Source organism: Harpia harpyja, chromosome 4 (assembly GCF_026419915.1).
Source record: "Harpia harpyja isolate bHarHar1 chromosome 4, bHarHar1 primary haplotype, whole genome shotgun sequence".
Classification (NCBI taxonomy): domain Eukaryota; kingdom Metazoa; phylum Chordata; class Aves; order Accipitriformes; family Accipitridae; genus Harpia; species Harpia harpyja.
In genome coordinates this window covers 62,682,120-62,699,071 of record NC_068943.1, presented here as the reverse complement: position 1 = coordinate 62,699,071, position 16,952 = coordinate 62,682,120, and the positions used below count along the sequence as shown (strand labels likewise).

General features: G+C 39.8%; 1 protein-coding gene across 1 annotated transcript in view; it reads left to right on the top strand.

Annotated features, from left to right (window-relative positions):
• Positions 1-16,952, top strand: part of MOXD1 (monooxygenase DBH like 1) — a 51,094-nt gene that overhangs the window by 4,531 nt on the left and 29,611 nt on the right. Inside the window, exons 2-4 of the mRNA XM_052784377.1 lie at positions 7,645-7,791; positions 9,237-9,404; positions 9,531-9,614. Of these exons, the coding sequence (XP_052640337.1) occupies positions 7,645-7,791; positions 9,237-9,404; positions 9,531-9,614 (399 nt within the window). The remainder of the gene's footprint in view (positions 1-7,644; positions 7,792-9,236; positions 9,405-9,530; positions 9,615-16,952) is intronic.

Here is a 16,952-nt window from a genome sequence, read left to right as displayed (position 1 = left end):
CCCACAGCACGTAGCTGCTGAGAGCCCCATTTTGGGGAGAGTAATCCTCCTTGATGAATGCCTATTTTGTGCAAGTTATACAAGAGGGTTGCATTGTTAGAATCTTCTGTTGAACTTGCACAAAAATAGTCCCTACTCAGGGTGAATAGGGACTGTGTGTCACTAAAAAGTGCTTTATTATTCATTACAGCCTTGCTTGTTAACTGTCACCCAAGCTAAAGAATATCTGTTATCAAATGTATCCCATAGAGTTAGCTTAATTGCTCATAGGGAAGTACTTGGAAGAGATTTTAAAGGACAGAAAACAGTGAGCATTCTCTGTACTTAACGATATGCTGCTTTTAAGTGCACTCATGCCAACAGCAACAAAAGAAGTGTTTAGAAAACAACTTGAAAGGCACCAAGAGAGAGATGCAAAGTGAGTGCCACACTGACATATCTCAGTTGGTGCTCTGTTGGAGGTATTTCATGCCTTTGGGCGTTGGGGCAAAGTCTCCAGATGACTAATGAGTCCCTCTTGGCTTCGATGTGGGGCATAAAGAGACACTCCAGTGTACATCTCCACTGGCTGGGGGCTTTGTAGTTCCCTTTCAGAGGTACAATAGTTAGGACAAGGAAGCAACAGTTGGTGAACAAAAGATGAGAAGAATTCTGTAGCTCTTGTATTTTGCAGGCTTTGGGGGGCTGTCTTGCAAGGGTTTTTTTGTTCTTTATGGTATTTTTTGTTGCCCTTTGGATTTTGGGAACACCAAGAGAATGACATTTTCTTACAGCTCCCCAAAAATAAGTACCTGGGGCAGGATGGAAATTTAGCCACTGTGAGTGATGCAGAGGCTTAAAATAATGGGGGAAGGATTTAATTCTTAATATAAACAAGTATCTTAGAAACAGGAGAGGGAAGGGGCGAGATTTTCTAAGGTACCTACAGAAATTTTGGGAAAAAGTATCACTAATAGTTGTGCTTGAAAATCCCTTAAGTGTTTTTAAAACTTCCTCATAATTGAAGTAATTAAAGTAATTAAAACAAGAAAACTTGTACTGGTTAAATGTGGCTCCTGTGTAAGGAATGTTCCTTGTGATAAAGTACAGTTGTGAGATTGGATCATACAGTGTCTCCTACTTACAGGTTTTCTTTCCCTTAAAACATATTGCTACATGTTTTGTCTAGTCTGTTTGTGTTAGGACAGCCTTTAATCTAGCTTTATAGCTTCTGATATAACTGGAATATAACCTCTTAAATCAACATTTATTCTTGATGTAAAGACTCGGATAGGTCCTCGAGACTCTGCTGCAAAGTCAAATTATCCACGCCAATAAGCAATGTCATATTTCAACTTCTAACCACTCGTGCTTCTTACACCTTTGTGTGGTAAGTTAGAGAGCTCTCCACATTTCAGTGTTTTTCATTTGTGCGTGGAGAAAGCAATATTTTTGTATCTCCCAGGAATGCCACAGCGACCAAGGGGTGTTACTGCTGGCTGTAGGCTACCGGGAAGCCGCCCCAGGCAGCATTTAACTAGATACAAGAAATACACTGAAGTGTATTCAATTGTCTTACAGTTTGAATGAGGAAAGACATGTCTCTAAGTAAGTACTTGCGTTTCATGTGTAAAAAATTGCACACCCTCTTTTTGCAAAGATAATATATGTACATGTACACACACATACATGCATTATCTGTTTCTGTAAATACACAAGTGGAAAATGTGTGTCTTTTTTTGTGTATATGTGTATGTCTGCATTTAAAATGCAGACACACCCACAGTTATGTGTTAGAGATAAAAATTTTCTGTCCTTGTCAAAGTTAGTAGTACACCTGACGTAAATAATCCACATTTACTCCAGTGTAATTCAGCCAGTTTAATTGGGCTTGTACCAGGAATTGTGCGCAGCTTCTCGGAACTGCCGGTGTGAGTGAGATCCAGGCTTCCTAGCAAGGACTGAATCACTTCATGCTAATCTGCTGTGTAGGTAAAAAAATTAAAAAAAGATCAGTACATTAATTACAGACTGCTCATAGGGCAGCAACTGAATTTACCTATCCCAGTTACTTTAGGACCTTCTTGCAACTGCTTGATTCCTGTTGCTGTACCCTTTCTGTGGATATCGTTTCATTTGGGGCCAATCCCAAGATTGGATCAGTCAACTGGAATGCTCTCAAGGTGTTCTTATAGAGAGCAGTGATGCTTTCAGACTCCTGCTTCATGTTAGTTTTCTGTGGGTGGGCTCTGCTTTTCCCTAAGAGCATAGTAAGATCTTTGCCTGAAACTCAAGCTGCAATTTATTTGAGGATGCAAAAAAGTTTGGTTTGCTTATTTGTAAACTCATGCTTTGTTTGCTTCTTGCCAAATATAATGTAAAACCAGCTTCTTTTTGGTGGTAACATCCAGTGTGTGCTGGAACCATGAGCAGCAGGATTCCATCTAAATTGAATGCAACAATAAAAAAGAGAAATGTTAACCACAGTTATTTTTTTGGAAACCCAGAAAGGCATAGCTTGGTGCTTATTTCAAACAAACGTTTTGGTCAGTTCTTTTGCGTACTGTAGCAATTTATCCATCCTATTTATACTCAGATAGATCCTCTCCTGCACCAACTTTCTTCTTGGTTACAGCTTCCCGATTCCTTTGCCAAACTTGTCTTTAGCCCTGGTCTTAGACGTCAGTTTGGGTAGTTTGGGGATGTTCAAAACTGCATGGGTTGGCTACAGATCATAGGTGAAGACTAGTTACAAGACAGCTTGTTTTTCCCCCATTTCCCATTCCTGGCTTGCCCCTTTACTTGCTCGTAAGTGTTAAATCGCTGCTGAAATGGCAGCAATCTCCCAGTTAGAGAAGGGCAGCATGTATCAATCAGGGCGGCAGAGCTGCTCGCAAGCCGAGCCTGCAAGGCGATTGCTGGACGGGGCCACAGTTTGCGAGTTATTTTATGCTGCCTGAGGTTGAAAGGTGCTGTATATAATTTAGGATGGGAAATGGATATCATAAACAAAACAATCTGGTACATTGTAAAGATCTGGGGAGGGAGTCCCATAAACACCTGCTCAAATCTGCGATGACAGCTGGTGGTGCTTTTGGGGTTAGGCTTCCCTCTGCAGCTGTGCTTACATTCTTGAAGGAGAAACCAGCCTCTTTTCACATCCTTAAGAAATTATTCTTCCCGACTGCTTGTAGAGCAGCAATCAGAAACCATATATGCCGCAAAACATTTTTTTTAAGAAAGAGAGAGGACAGTGGGATCTGAAAAATAGTATAACATGATCGGCTTCACATCTGGAAAAGAACATAAAATAACTTGTACTGTCAAGAAGATTTTTCATTTTCCATATGTTGTTTCAGCTTCTAGGTAATGTGAGGAAGGAGATACCCAATTATTTGACTGATTGCACAACTTAGTCCAGAGTTTAAAATGCCATTTTATGCAATATTATCAAAGGGAGGACAGAAAATTTAAATGTTTCACGTGTAAACAGTTTACGTAAGCAAATTCTGAAATAAAAATAACGTATTTGTTATTATGTAGCATGACCAATAACACTTCTGAAACTGTTTTAAACACTTACTATTTAAATAACCAAAATAACATATTCATTCTAGAAAAATATCGTAGTCTCACCCTTATCTTTTCTTTCTGTAATGCTTGCACTTCTGTAAAGCTGATGTGAAATTTGAAAACTTTATCTTCATTTAATGCGTGGTCTATACTTTTGTGTGTATAAGAAACTGAAGAATCTGGATGCAAGTGCCGAATCAGTCCATAAATCCATGTTGTCAGGTTTGTGCTGTGAGTGTTTCAGGAATTCAGTTTTAAGGACTTGATAATTATCGTAGTTCTCTGCTGGGACCCCATGAAATTCAGGGGGACTTGTATCAGTATAATCTATCCTACAAAAGACACAGATTTTCTAGCTAACTGTATGGGCTGAAAAAAACAAATCTGTGTAAAAGAGGTCGCCACATTAGAGCCTTTTCCTACCTGGTAGGAAGGATAAACTGTTCCAATACGAGGCACATTTCAGACCATCTGTGATAGATATCGAAGCACTGTAATTCTGTTGATGAAAACATCACACCCCTTTCTCTACAGAATTAAATGAGTGAAACTTGTGAATTTAGATGAGTTCTGTGTTACAGCAGTCTGGCCCTGAGAGAGTTTTGAACCATGTTTAGATACCCTCAGTTCAGCTGAAGTCCAGCTGCCTCATGTCCTCTCTCTGGTCTCTGGTGGATCCAACCTCTGTGTTGTCACTTTTCAAAGGCCTTCAGAGGTTACCCAGCTTTCTCCTTTGACCAGACACAAGGACTTCAGTGGAGTGTAGGCTGTCCAAATGCGGTGGTTTTGATTGCATTTGTACCATGGGAGCAGGACTTTATTCTTATTTTTCTACTCTGAAATGAAGTGTAGGAGATATATAAAGATACAGACATATATCTATGTAGATATATCTGCAACTAACTTTTTCTTACTTTTCCAAGATCCTCCTGAAAAGGATGTGGCATCACAGTTTGTCAGTGTGTCTTCATTTTTTATAACCTCCTTTTGTTCATTACCTTTTGTACACAAACACGTCTTAAAGGCTTTTAAGCTCTGATGAGTAAATTGAGCAAAGTCTGTGTAGTTTGACTTCAAATCTTCTCTTTGAACAGAAAGAGATCAGTATGTTTCCTTGGAAATGTGGCCTTATTTTGTTTTAAAACTGGTAAACAAACCGTTTTCATGTGAGAGTTGAGCAATCAAATCTTGAGCTGTTCAGAATTTTTTTTTGTTACATTATTTGATTTTATTTTTGTGATGAACGTCTGGATAATTTTCAACAAAGGAAATAAAAACAGTAATAGAGGCACCTCACTAACTCCTAAATAGCTCCTGGCAAGCATACTCACACTTGATTCCTCTAGGGTAGTCCCCCTGCGCTCAGTGGAGTTGTAGGATTTGGGGAATAAATGGACATCTCTGCTTCCTGGGCACTACATAAATTTGCTTCCCAGGTATTCTCAGCACCCCGATATTCAAGGGCTGTTTCAAGGTGGCGCGTATCAGGCAGAGAAAGTAAGTGGAGACAAGGAATTCATTAATTCACAGAAATTTTCACATGGGAAAGATTAATGTTAGTTGGTCAGATTAGCATCTACCCACAAAATAATTTAAGGTGAGTCACTGAGCGAGGTGTTGTTCTGCATCGACAGCAGGGGTAGGCAGTGAGCGCCTGGGCAGGCAGCACTGCGAGCGCCCGACGCGGCTCTCCCAACGCGGCTCTTCTCCCGCGGGGAGCAGTGTGGTCCTCTCCTGGCGCCTGGGCTTTGGGGCCACCTTCCCCAAAGCATTCGCCGGCAGCAACAAAATGAGCCCCTGGCAGTGAGCCAGAGCTGTGACCTGTCTTTGACCGTCATCCAGGCGAATGAAATAATTATGCCGACAATCACGTTATCGAGGCACATCTGAGCTAATACCTTAATTACACAACTTCTTTGAGTTATTTTTGCATTTCCCCCGCAGGCTCATGAAAGTCAGGGCTATATCACAAGAGGTTTTTTTGTTACAGCTGTGTCCTCTAGACTTGTTAAGAAAAGGTGAAGTTCACCAGCAAAATATTTGAGTGTGCACACCTAACTGTGCTTCACATTTCTGAGCTTTCCTTCACAGAAGTTTCAGGCAGACTTTCAACCTGTTCGCATGAGGAAAAGCTATTCTTAAATTTGTATTCCTCAATAATTCAATGTGTGGGTGCTTTTCCTAGTACAAGGGTGCGTGCCTCCAATTTAATGTAACATTTCATCAAGGATATCTCACTTTAATAAAAGCTGATGTTCACAAGGTTACATTTCTCATCCAGACAAGCCCTTACTATTTTTAAGGTGGAAGCAGAGATTCCATAGAGGAGTGTTTTCAGTGCAGAGATGGTATTGCGTAGAGACATACACTGCCTCTTTCCAAGCTCTGATGCAGGGTTAAAGTGGAGTGTTTTGATCACATGAAGTACCCATCTTCAAGCACCATCCCAGAACAGGCCCATTATTCCCCTCTGGAAAAGCAAATCCAAGATTCTTCCTCTAAACAAACATAACTCATCAGTCCCCTTTCTTTCAGCATACAACTTCAGGTCCCGGACACCTCTTCTGCTCTTTTGTGTGATTATTTTTCCATGTGTGTATCCTTTCACATATGTACTCATTCCTTTGTAGTTGTGAGAAGTGCTGACAGGAGAAGAAGGACTCTTTTCGGTACCTTTCAACATTTTGAGATTTAGGTTTATTCCAGAACTGAAAAAAATGCAAACAGTTTCACTAGTTTTGGCAAGTCAGAATTAAATCGGAATATTTCCGTACTGATAAAATATGGTCAGCTTTTTACCCTTTTCTTCCTTGAAACTGCATCATGACTGGGATAGTTTTATACAAATTTTCATCCAAATTAATATACCTTAATGAAATGTTTGGGCATGTAGTTATTTGTACATCCATAAAAGGCGGACCAGCTTGTGAACTCTGACTGGTGTGCATGTGGTCTCCTGCACACACACAGATTTCTAGGGTGGGGTTAAACTTAAGATTACAGCTCCTAAATGATCCTTTAGGGAATTACTAAGATATCAGCTACTTTTACCGGTATCAAAATACTTGGACATAACATTTTACAATTTTTCAGCTTGGTAACCTCCACTTTAACAAAAGGGGAAAGCTAGAAATCTCTCTAAAAGTGAATGGAGGTCCAGATAGCTACAGAAGTACATGTCTTCCAGGAAGAGCCGGCGCTGCACTATTTTGCCAAGGACACCGCACAATTAATGGTGTCTCCCTGTAGCCTGTTGGGCGTAAGAAAGACATCTATTAGTTAGAAGCCCCTCTCCCCATCCCAAACCGGGCAGAAACAGCCTAGAACTCCAAGGAGGGCGACCAGAGGAGGTGCATCTGAGGCGGTGGCCAGCCCTTTCCAGGTGGCCAGGGTGGGAGGAGAGGGAGGGCCGGCTCCCAGCTGCGCGGGGCCGCAGGAATTCGGGGTGAGGAGGTTAATGACTCGGCTTCGCTGCAGCCACTCCCCCATTGTACCGTGCCTCTGCTGAACCCCAGGCGGGGAGCGGCTTTCTTACAAACTGCTCCACCCCCCCCAAAACCCCAACCTAACCCCAGCCCAGCACCTTTTGTATGAACTGAGCACTTTTCGTGCTAGTTAAGCCATAGGGCTTCTGGTTCGGTCGATGTTCATTCAAGAGGTTTGCTTTTTGTGGAGAAGAAAAAAACAAAGAAAAAGTCAGGAAAAGAGGGAATAACAATAGTGTTGATGTGAATATTAAGTGAAGTTCGTTCTCTCTGTAATTTCTCCCAAAGTTCACGACATCCCAGTTAAGATAAATTAGGCTTCCTGGTTGTCGGGTACAGCCTTTATTTCTGCAGTTACGTACAAGCAGTGTGTTGTTAAAGTTGCTCAAGACATTCTTTAAGCTGCTTATCAAGGAGACTTGCTTTCTTGGAGACTTCTAATAAAAAAAAGTTCAGTGCTGCCTCAAATTTATCATTTGATACAAAACTCTGATACTTCAGCATTTTACATGAAGATGTGTTTTAAGGGGCTTCAGAATTGGGCATAAAGTTTCATTTTTAATTTAATATTAGATTTTCATAATGGGCCACCTTTTCTTTTCAACAGGATTATTTTACAGATGAAAACAGAGTACTAAAAAAGGACCCTCAACAGGATTACCATCTGGAATATGCCATGGAAAACAGTACACATACAATATTGGCTTTTAGCAGAGAACTGCACACTTGTGACATAAATGACAAGAGCATAACGGTAAGAGGCTCTGTCTATATGTAAAGAGATGAAGTAATTAATATAGGCCAAATGCATACGTGGTTACGAAGCTGGTTATTAAAACCTCATCTTAGTAAAAGGACAGAATTAGAGAAATTCACTTTCCAAAACATGTTTGGTCAACTTAAGTTAACCAGGTAAAATATTTGTGCTAGTTTTATTAAGCTCTTCTATTTTAATTTCAGCTTTCTTTGTCGTTCTACTTTAATGCATTATGTTCTCTAATTTCTAACACACCAAGTGAACACAGGATTGAAACAGGTACTTCTGGGCCATGAAGTCCCATATTCCACAGTTGCCAGCTTGAGAAACACTTTTTAGGTCTGACACTAACTTGTAATTCAACTTAAAGATAGACTTTTTTAAAAGTTTGGAGCAGATAGATATATTCAAAGTATATATTTGTTTTATTTCTTTATTCAAAATTGAGGAGTTGAAGTGTTTTATCATAAAAGTCTTTCCATGGTAACATACTTTTAACGGTAAATTCTTGTGTTGCCCTAAGGACTGCTGTACTGTTTCCTAAGCATAATTTTAAATTATATGAAGTTGATGTCTTCTGTATGGGAAATGACAGATAGGTTAGAGAGGTTTGCAAGGCTTTCTATGCTTTGGGTTGTTTACTACTCATTTTGTAAGCATTGCTACAGTAGTTCAAAATTATTTTCATTGTCTGTGTTTTCACAATATACACAAGAATAACAACATGAGGAGCTGAAAGATGCAGGAAGCAAACCACAGCTGTATAAACCGCCAGATTTTCAGGCAGTCAATGGATCTATGGTTTTCGCACCTGCTCCAAATTCTCAGTATAATTTAACATTCTGGGACACTTCAGGATTTATTAGAGTACTTTGTCTCAAGGGTGATTATTGCAATCTGAGAATGGTTTACAGAGAATTGATCTGTGCTGTGGCTGTAGATTGATTTTTAAGATGTAAATCTGTTCTGTAATTGAATGTCTGTCTTCCCTATCATGTAAGGACAGCAGTTCACAGAAGTATTCACATCTTTACAGAGATGAGCCTGGAAAAGGTTTTGGGGGGAAACCTTCTGATTGCTGGCCAAATAAGTGATATCTCTAGAAGAAAAATTTTCATGCATTTAGTTGGTTACCTCTTTATGACTCTGTTCTGCTATTTGCAGATATGATTTAAATTCACAACTTTAGTGAAGGAATCCATCAGAGACAGATTCAACTTCTGCATATCTCCAATGAACCCTATGAGTATAAAACATTATTAATTTTATAGGCAAAATTGTGTCAGTAGGTGACTGCTCCTCTGGTATACATTGTCGTTGTTCAAATGCAGCAACACCTACATCGTATCTATAATAGGATTTATGTGAACTATGTAAGGAAGATATTATTCCTATTCCTTATGGACTTTTTGGTTTGTGGTTTGTTTTGTTTTTTGTTTTAGGAGAGCACGGTGCGAGTAATATGGGCCTACCACCACAAAGACATGGGAGAAGCAGGTCAAAATTACCATGGGTCTAATCGTGGTACAAAGAGTCTACGTTTACTGAATCCTGAGAAAGAAGAAGTCTTATCTGCCTCTTTGCCATACTTTGACTTGACAAACAAAGACGTAAGTTACTCTGGGTTTTGGGTTTATGTGGAGTTGGGGATAAGGTGGCAGCCAAAGCTTTGGGCTTCCGCAGCAAGGTAATGTGACTCTTATAATATGGTGTTCTTGCCCTTTTTATTAAGACAGGTGCCTGTACCAGATAAGGATACAACATATTGGTGCCAAATGTTTAAGATTCCTGTACAACATGAAAAGCATCATGTGACGAAGGTGAGTGATTCAGACTGAGCAAATTTAGAGGAGCTCAGATAACGATTATGCTTCAAATCAAGTCTTGCACTTTCAAAATTTGTTTCACTGCTTACTGGAATGAAAGAAAGACCTCTTGTCTGTCTTCACAAACATGGGTCAAGTGTATGTGTATGTGTGCCCAGGACCCGATTCTGGTGTGCCCTGACAACCGGCACGTGCAGTGACAGAGCTTCTTCCTTTCTCTTGCCCTATGTCCTCTCTCCCTTAAGAAGATGAGGTTGAAAATTGTTTCTGTCTGTAAACATTTCTGGCAAAGACTTAAGTAAAATTGTCTAAAAGCATGTTCCATCAAGTTTCTGCTTTTATATAGGAATTTAATGAATTTCTTTTAACAGACAGTAATTTTAGATTAAAAAATAATTAAATGGTGAAGTTTGTTCAAATAAAGGGCCAAGTTCTTATTTGATTCCAGTCACCTCTCTTGCGATGACCACAGTGGAGTTATGCCACGCTACATCATGTGAGCACAGACTCCGATATATTCGCTGTGTAAAAGCCAAATATTATGAAAAAAGAGATGGATGTTGTAGTTTATTTAAACATTAAAATGAAAACCTGTAAACATCCACACAAGGTTCAGTGGGATCCAAGGCAATTTCAAAACTCACATGCATAAACATGTTTTCCTATAACACATTTTCTAACTTTTCTTTCAGTTTGGAACTGAAAGCTTAAGAGTGCTGGGGAAAAGACAGTTCTCACATTCCTTCCCAGGAGCAATATACTGAAAACCTCCTAGAAGAACAACTTATTATTATTGTTCTAAACTGCTTAAGATAGCACAGTGAGATAGCTCTGGCCCTCATTTTTACCCTTCTTTGAACCCATGAATTAAGTATACATTTCTATTCCATTTTTTGGATTATTGTCAGTCATATTTCTCCAATGCATTCAGTAAGACTGAAATTTTAAATTAACTCAGAGAACTTAACATGTGATCTCCAGTGTATGTCTGAGAAATACCCATAGTTATCCTGAAATACTGTGCGTTTTTGCACTTTATCAGAATGAAGAATTGCAAGGTCCAAATTTCTGCCTTCAGGTACTGGATCTTTAATCACATTTGAAATTTGTGACAGCTACTTTCACAGACCTGTATGAAAAGCAGAATTTGCTTGTAATACAGTATGTTTGCTGGGATTCCTAGCTTTCTGCTTTCAAGTGAGAGAGCTTCAAAATGGTAGTATCAGAATTGTGCTTTCCATGTTAAGTTTGGTGGAAGTTGTAGATACATGCTGTTTTGCTAAAAAGTTCTCTGGAACTATTTATTATTTATAGTTTCTGAATTTATTTTTTAAATGTTTTGCCTGACTGCACATGCAGTTACTCTTTTAAAAAAAAATTGTGGTTGATTGAAGCTGAAACATGATTTTAGCTCAGAAATACACTGACTAGTGTACTTTCAGAATAGTTTTATATTCTTTATTTTTATGATGATGTATAAAGAATATTATAATTTTAGAAATCATATTTTGAAACCAGCAATTTATTTGTTTTTTATAAAGTTAAACATTAGAGTAGAATCCTTAGCAATTTTCCACCTTCAGAAAAGCAAACAAATTTCATCTTGCCGCTTAAAAAAAGTTTAGAGAGAGAAAAAAGATTACAGAAAGAGAGAAAAATTATGTAGGAACACTTCCTTAGCATTTCTTTTCAGGGGCACAACTTATATTTTCATATATGTGACTTTTGTAGGTGACACATAGAGGGTTGTTGTGGAATTGTATCTATGCACTCCCGCAAACTGATTAAACATTTCCTAAAGCCTACTGATATACAAAGGATGGGGCTTATGGCTACTCAGGAGGATATTAGCTATGCAAACAAAGATTGAATTTCACAAAAGGAGGACAGATGAATTATTTGGCCTGATCAAACTGTCTGTGTTAGTTAAATACTTACACAGATGTTGATTCTGGATTCCTTCTGTAGCACTATTTTCATACAAACCTACACATCTCATTTTTACAGACAGAAAAAAAATGTTTAGAAAATGGTACAGATTTGTCTCTGGTATAATTCAGTCTACTTAAGTAGCGTACATGTGAGCTGACTTTGGCCATTTCTGTCCTCCTGTATGATTTTGTGGAGCACTCAAGAGCAGTTCAGCTCTTGGACAATGTGTGCCATCAGCACCATGGAAGTGTGTGCTTAGCTGTGCATTATGTGTAAATCTGCTGATGATCTGGAGTCTCAAGTAGGTGCAATGGCCACAATAAGAATTTTTTTCATACTGTTCAGCTGTTCTCTGTCATTCCTTTCTTCCTGAAAATTGCTCTGAGTGTTTTGTAATATTGTATTTTTTTAAATATCAGTTTCATCAGGAAAGCACAACATTTTAATGAAGGAGACAGTGTGCAAAAAAATTAGACCTATCATTAAAGGTAGAGGCCAAGACTTTTAATCATCTCTGGTTAACGAATGCCAGATTCTGAATCCAGATTCTGAATTAAAAAGGATTTTTTAACTTCCATTGACCGTGCATTATTTTAAAAAAGAGTAACTATATGCTGTCAGGCAGAACATATGCAAAGCATTTACAAATATATTTTGTAAATACCATCTAGTGGTGCAACAGCTGGGTAAGTGAGAACACTTGGTCTTAGGGTGCATCTACAGTAGTGTTTTAGTTTGGATGAGAAGCACACTTCTGAAGTGAATCTTCAAGTTTTTCTTGCTTACTTCAGCGTGGTTACTGCCATGGAGCAGCCATGGAGCTCGTGAACTGAATCCCTTTCACTGAAACTCAACCGGAGGGTGCGTGCCAGGAGCACAGCAGAAGTCCCCCAGGTGGAAACGGGCCATCGGTCCATGGGACCAGACCGGCGCTTGTACAAATAAAACATTTCTGATGCTGCATAGTGAGGATGCCCAGAACATGTCCTTTTCCTCTTTTGTGCTTTTTCTTCTCATGGAAAAAGAAGTCCCCCAAACTGAATGGCTGTCTGGGCAATGAGAAACTTTTTTTGCACATGTCCCAGTAATGCTGCCTTTGCCTTCCAGGTAGCTCAGGTGCGGTCCTCCACCTGATTGCTTGCATGAGCAAGCTTGTGATTTGAAGTAAATCAAAAGCCTTGTCTGGGTAGCAATTGCAAGGCCTGGGTTCTTCTGTTAGCACAAGATAAAGAAATAACTAGCATAAGAGATCTCAAAACCAGTCGAAGGTAAATTATGTAAGGCCTTATGTCTTTTCCTTCACTTTACATAATATTCGTGCTACTTTCCAAGAACCTCAGGTAATGAGAAACAGCATGTTTTCATTGACTGTTCTTGATCAAGCTGCACTACATGACATGTAAATTGTGCAGGAGATAAGATTGTAATCTTGTGTTAATCTCATAGGTAGAATGAGGACATGGATAAGTAATTTCTCGTTATGCTGCATTTACTAATGGAGAGCAGAGCTTCACTGCGATAACAGGGCATCCAGCCAGGGTTAGGACTTCTCTGTTTAATCTTCCTTTGTTTCATATCTCTTGCAGCGTCTTCCTTAGGGAAGAGATTGTGTCTTCCTACATGTTCCTACAATGCCTTCTGTTATGAGATCTTCTCTGATGCCTCTGGGAACTCCCGGAGAAATAACTCATAGTAACATTATGCCTGCTAAGAAATAAAACAAAATAAGATGATTTCTCAATAGCTGGGCATACTAGTGATAAGAGTTACCCAGATTACAACCCATACCAGGCACCGAGCTGGTTTTGTGCATCACTCCTCAGCTTCAAGCTGTCTACCTGGCTGGGTGGTGGCTGCTTGAAAATGTGCTAAACTTCTTCAGGTTTTCCCTCCCGTGTGTTTTTTGTTAACAGAACCAATTATTGGGGTAATAGGTCAATTTTGAAAGTTACAATATGCAGAACAGATGAAAGGGATTGCTGGGAGGTAATAGCAGGCAATTGCCTATCTTCAAATCAGCTGTTTGCAGGACGGTTCTACGGTGGTCCTGGAGTGATGGACCCTGGCTGCTCCTCACATGGGAGAGTGCCCATTGCTGCCTGGCTGCAAACTCCTCCTGCAGCTACGTGTGCCTTGGCCTCTTTTGCTGCTCTGAGCTTCAGGCCGTGGTATGTACCTCAGGCTCACTACCCTAGGGATTTTTATTTTTCTCACATACGGAAGTTAGCCGGGAGCTTTCTCGGAAGTAGCTTGCTTAGAAAAAAAAGCATTCCATTTATTAGCCCAGACTTTCTGGAGATGGGTCTAAGGTTTTTTCTTGCTAGGATTTTTGCAGTTCTTTGTAAATATCGTTACTCTGGCTGGTCCTGAATGTGCCTCTTAATCACATCCCTAAAGCAAGTTCTCTGGTTTCACTGACTGCACCTGGGGAAGGACCTCTGCTCTGGCAGGACCTCTCAGAGGGAGGGAGGGGGGACCCGCTGGTGGAGCAGACACGCAGGCATGTCGGTGCACCGACCTCTGCATGAAAAGGTTTCTGTCTCCCAGCTGAAGCCATGCTGAGGGCAGCTCCCTGGGTGTGGAGAGCCCTCGCAGGCAGAGTCCCTGCCGCGCCGGGGCTGGCAGCGGGGGCTGGCAGCGCGAGAGGGGCTTACCCAGAGGAGCGCACGCTGAAAAGGGGAGTCTCTGCAGCAACCCCCCTCTTGTAAATTGCCCGTTTTAAAAGTCTCTTTCTTATTGCTCTTTCAGTTTAAAATCAAAAAAAGGAAGTTATTCAGTGGCAGCACGCTGCATCTTCTGAAATCCTTTAATTCTTGTACCGTTGAGATGTCTGATTTTCATGGTTTTCAATGTGTGTGCTGACACGCCTCTCTGTACTTTCACAGTTTGTAAGGCTATTTGATGATGATTGTTTTTTCCTGCCTATTTGCTGAATTTATTTTTTGCTTACTGTGAGCTGGCATCATGCAGACATTTAGCAGCGGCATGAAAGTGAAAATTTGTTTCACGTTCATTAGAAATACTTCCCAGTATTTCAGTAAATACAGCTTTTGCTTTAAGTTCAAAGCTTGTTTTTACTGCTCTTTCTACTTGTGGTTCTACAGATACAGCTTTTTTTTATTACTGTCTTTAGCTTAGGTTTCAATACTCTGTCTTCTGTTAGCTTAATTTGTGTTGCTTATTAATATAACTGCATCTGCTAAAGATTCATTATTTTGGCTTCACATTAACCGCAGGTCTCCCATGTGCTCCACTGTTTTTTCTGCTGCAATTAAAAACCTTAAGATAGAGTATTTCCTCTACTGTCTCTAGATTTTTCTGTGAATTCTCTATACCTGTGGTCTCCCACTACACCTGACAAATTGTTTAATGCTGTGTGTAAACTTCTGAGAATTTACAGTATATACTGGTGAAGGAGTGGTATGTATATTCTACATGCCAGGTGTGCCATAATCGAGCTGTGTGAAGCTTTTCAGCTTCAGTGTATAGCATGTCTGTGCTAGTTTCAACACTCCATAAATTTTCCCTCTATATTTTCTTAATTTCTTTGAAATATACTGTGTTTTCCTCAGGGAAAGTAGTTCCCAGGCTTCAGTACTAATAATCCCATAGGCAAAAACATGTCAGACATTGAATTTCACTATTAAGAGTAGGAAAAACAGTTTATGTAAAATAACAAATACAATTGGGTAGTAGGGTCATTTAGCTCTTTCTACATGTCTTTTCTTGAAGAATTACTCATTTTCCTGCAGTTCTAAGCTTTCTGGGTTTTTTTGAAACTAGTATAGTCGGAGGAAATACTGGCAGAAGGGCTGCGATGTGGCTGTGCTCAAGAGCATAAAGTACCTCAGATTCTGTAAGAGAACTTTTTAAATGGGACACCCAGTTTTAGAGGGCATTTGGCGTTGGAAAGGAGGCTAGTAGGTTGCATTTTTGTAAGCTCTTAAACATTTTGGATTCCTGTATAAAGCACTCCTTTTGTGTGCATTATTTGAACCTGCTTATGAGACTGGAGTGAGCAGGTTTAGCGCTGCTGAAATGGGGAAGAAGCCCCACGCTGAGGATTAGGCTAGGTGGTCAAAATACAGTAGCTCTTAAGTACAATAAATTAAACTTGGGCAACACATTAAAGACAGTAAATTTCCAACCGCAAAGATGGGCTTCCTCTCATCTAAGTGGGCTTATCTACAGGTCTGAGCCAGCTGCTTAAATGACCTTACAGTGGCAAAAATAGGCATTTGTATCATCTTAGAAGACGTGTCTGAAACGTGTGAGCTCAGGCATCCCCTGTTATGGCTCAGTCTCTCTCTATTGACACATGAGAGAACCCAGATAACCAGCCTGTATTAGATATGTAGCTCTTGGATGGATGAAGCAGGGGAGACAGGTCCCACCAAAATGGTCAGGGGGGAGAAGAGATTGTGATAGGAGCAAAAATTGCAAAATAATACTTTTTTTTTATTTGCCTTTGGGAAAAATGGATTTTTCTTGACCACAGCCTTGTGTAATTTTTTGGCACTGAACTTAAGATGTGACTAGTGAAAACAGGCCAAGCGTATTGCCAGAAAAAACTTAATTATTTAGCATTAAATGAGAAGCGTTACGTTGGGCATGTTTGTATATAAGCACCAAAGTTTTCCATTGTTGATCTCCTTAGGAAAGGGAGCCTCTTTTCAATTGAAGAAAGGCCTGTATTGGAGCACACCAGCAGCTGCTAGTTAATCTTCGTGTTCAGTTTCAGGGCAATCTCTGATAAGGAAGTAAAAACTCAGGAAAAAAAACTTGTTGCCAAGGGTAACTCTGCTTTTTGACAGTGGAATGCTTTAGTAATACCAAAGACCCCAGTGTGAAAATACAAAGGGACTCCAGTTTAAGAGACTGATTGATTGAAAGCCAGAAGGGCAGCTTGTAGCCTTCAGTACCTAAATGAGGGCACTGATTTTTAACTTGAGGGATACCAGACAGTAACTGCTTGTCATTCTCTGGCTTGAACTTTTATGTTTTGCTAAATGTGATAACTCTAGCAAATTGCATCATGCAGCCTGACATAAACAAATGTTCTGTATTTTCCTGTATGTTCCCCTGCAAAGCAATTTCGGCCTCGGTAAATTAGATTGGCAACTGAATGATATCTTACGCTGCAGAGCTTGTAAGCTATCTGCCCTTTGATCTGAAGGGCTGTCTCTTCAGTGCAAGCCTGAATTGGCCCATTAGGCTTTGCAGTGTTAAAGAATCGTATAACTGAACTGGCTGGAAATTAAAAGTTTCTGAAGCAACTGTCTTGGGAAATAACGGAAATACTGTCTTCTCTCATGCTCTGCTAAATTATTTCATATGTAAAATCATTTCATATATTATTTCATTCTGTGATCAAAAATGAAAATACATATGACCACAGAT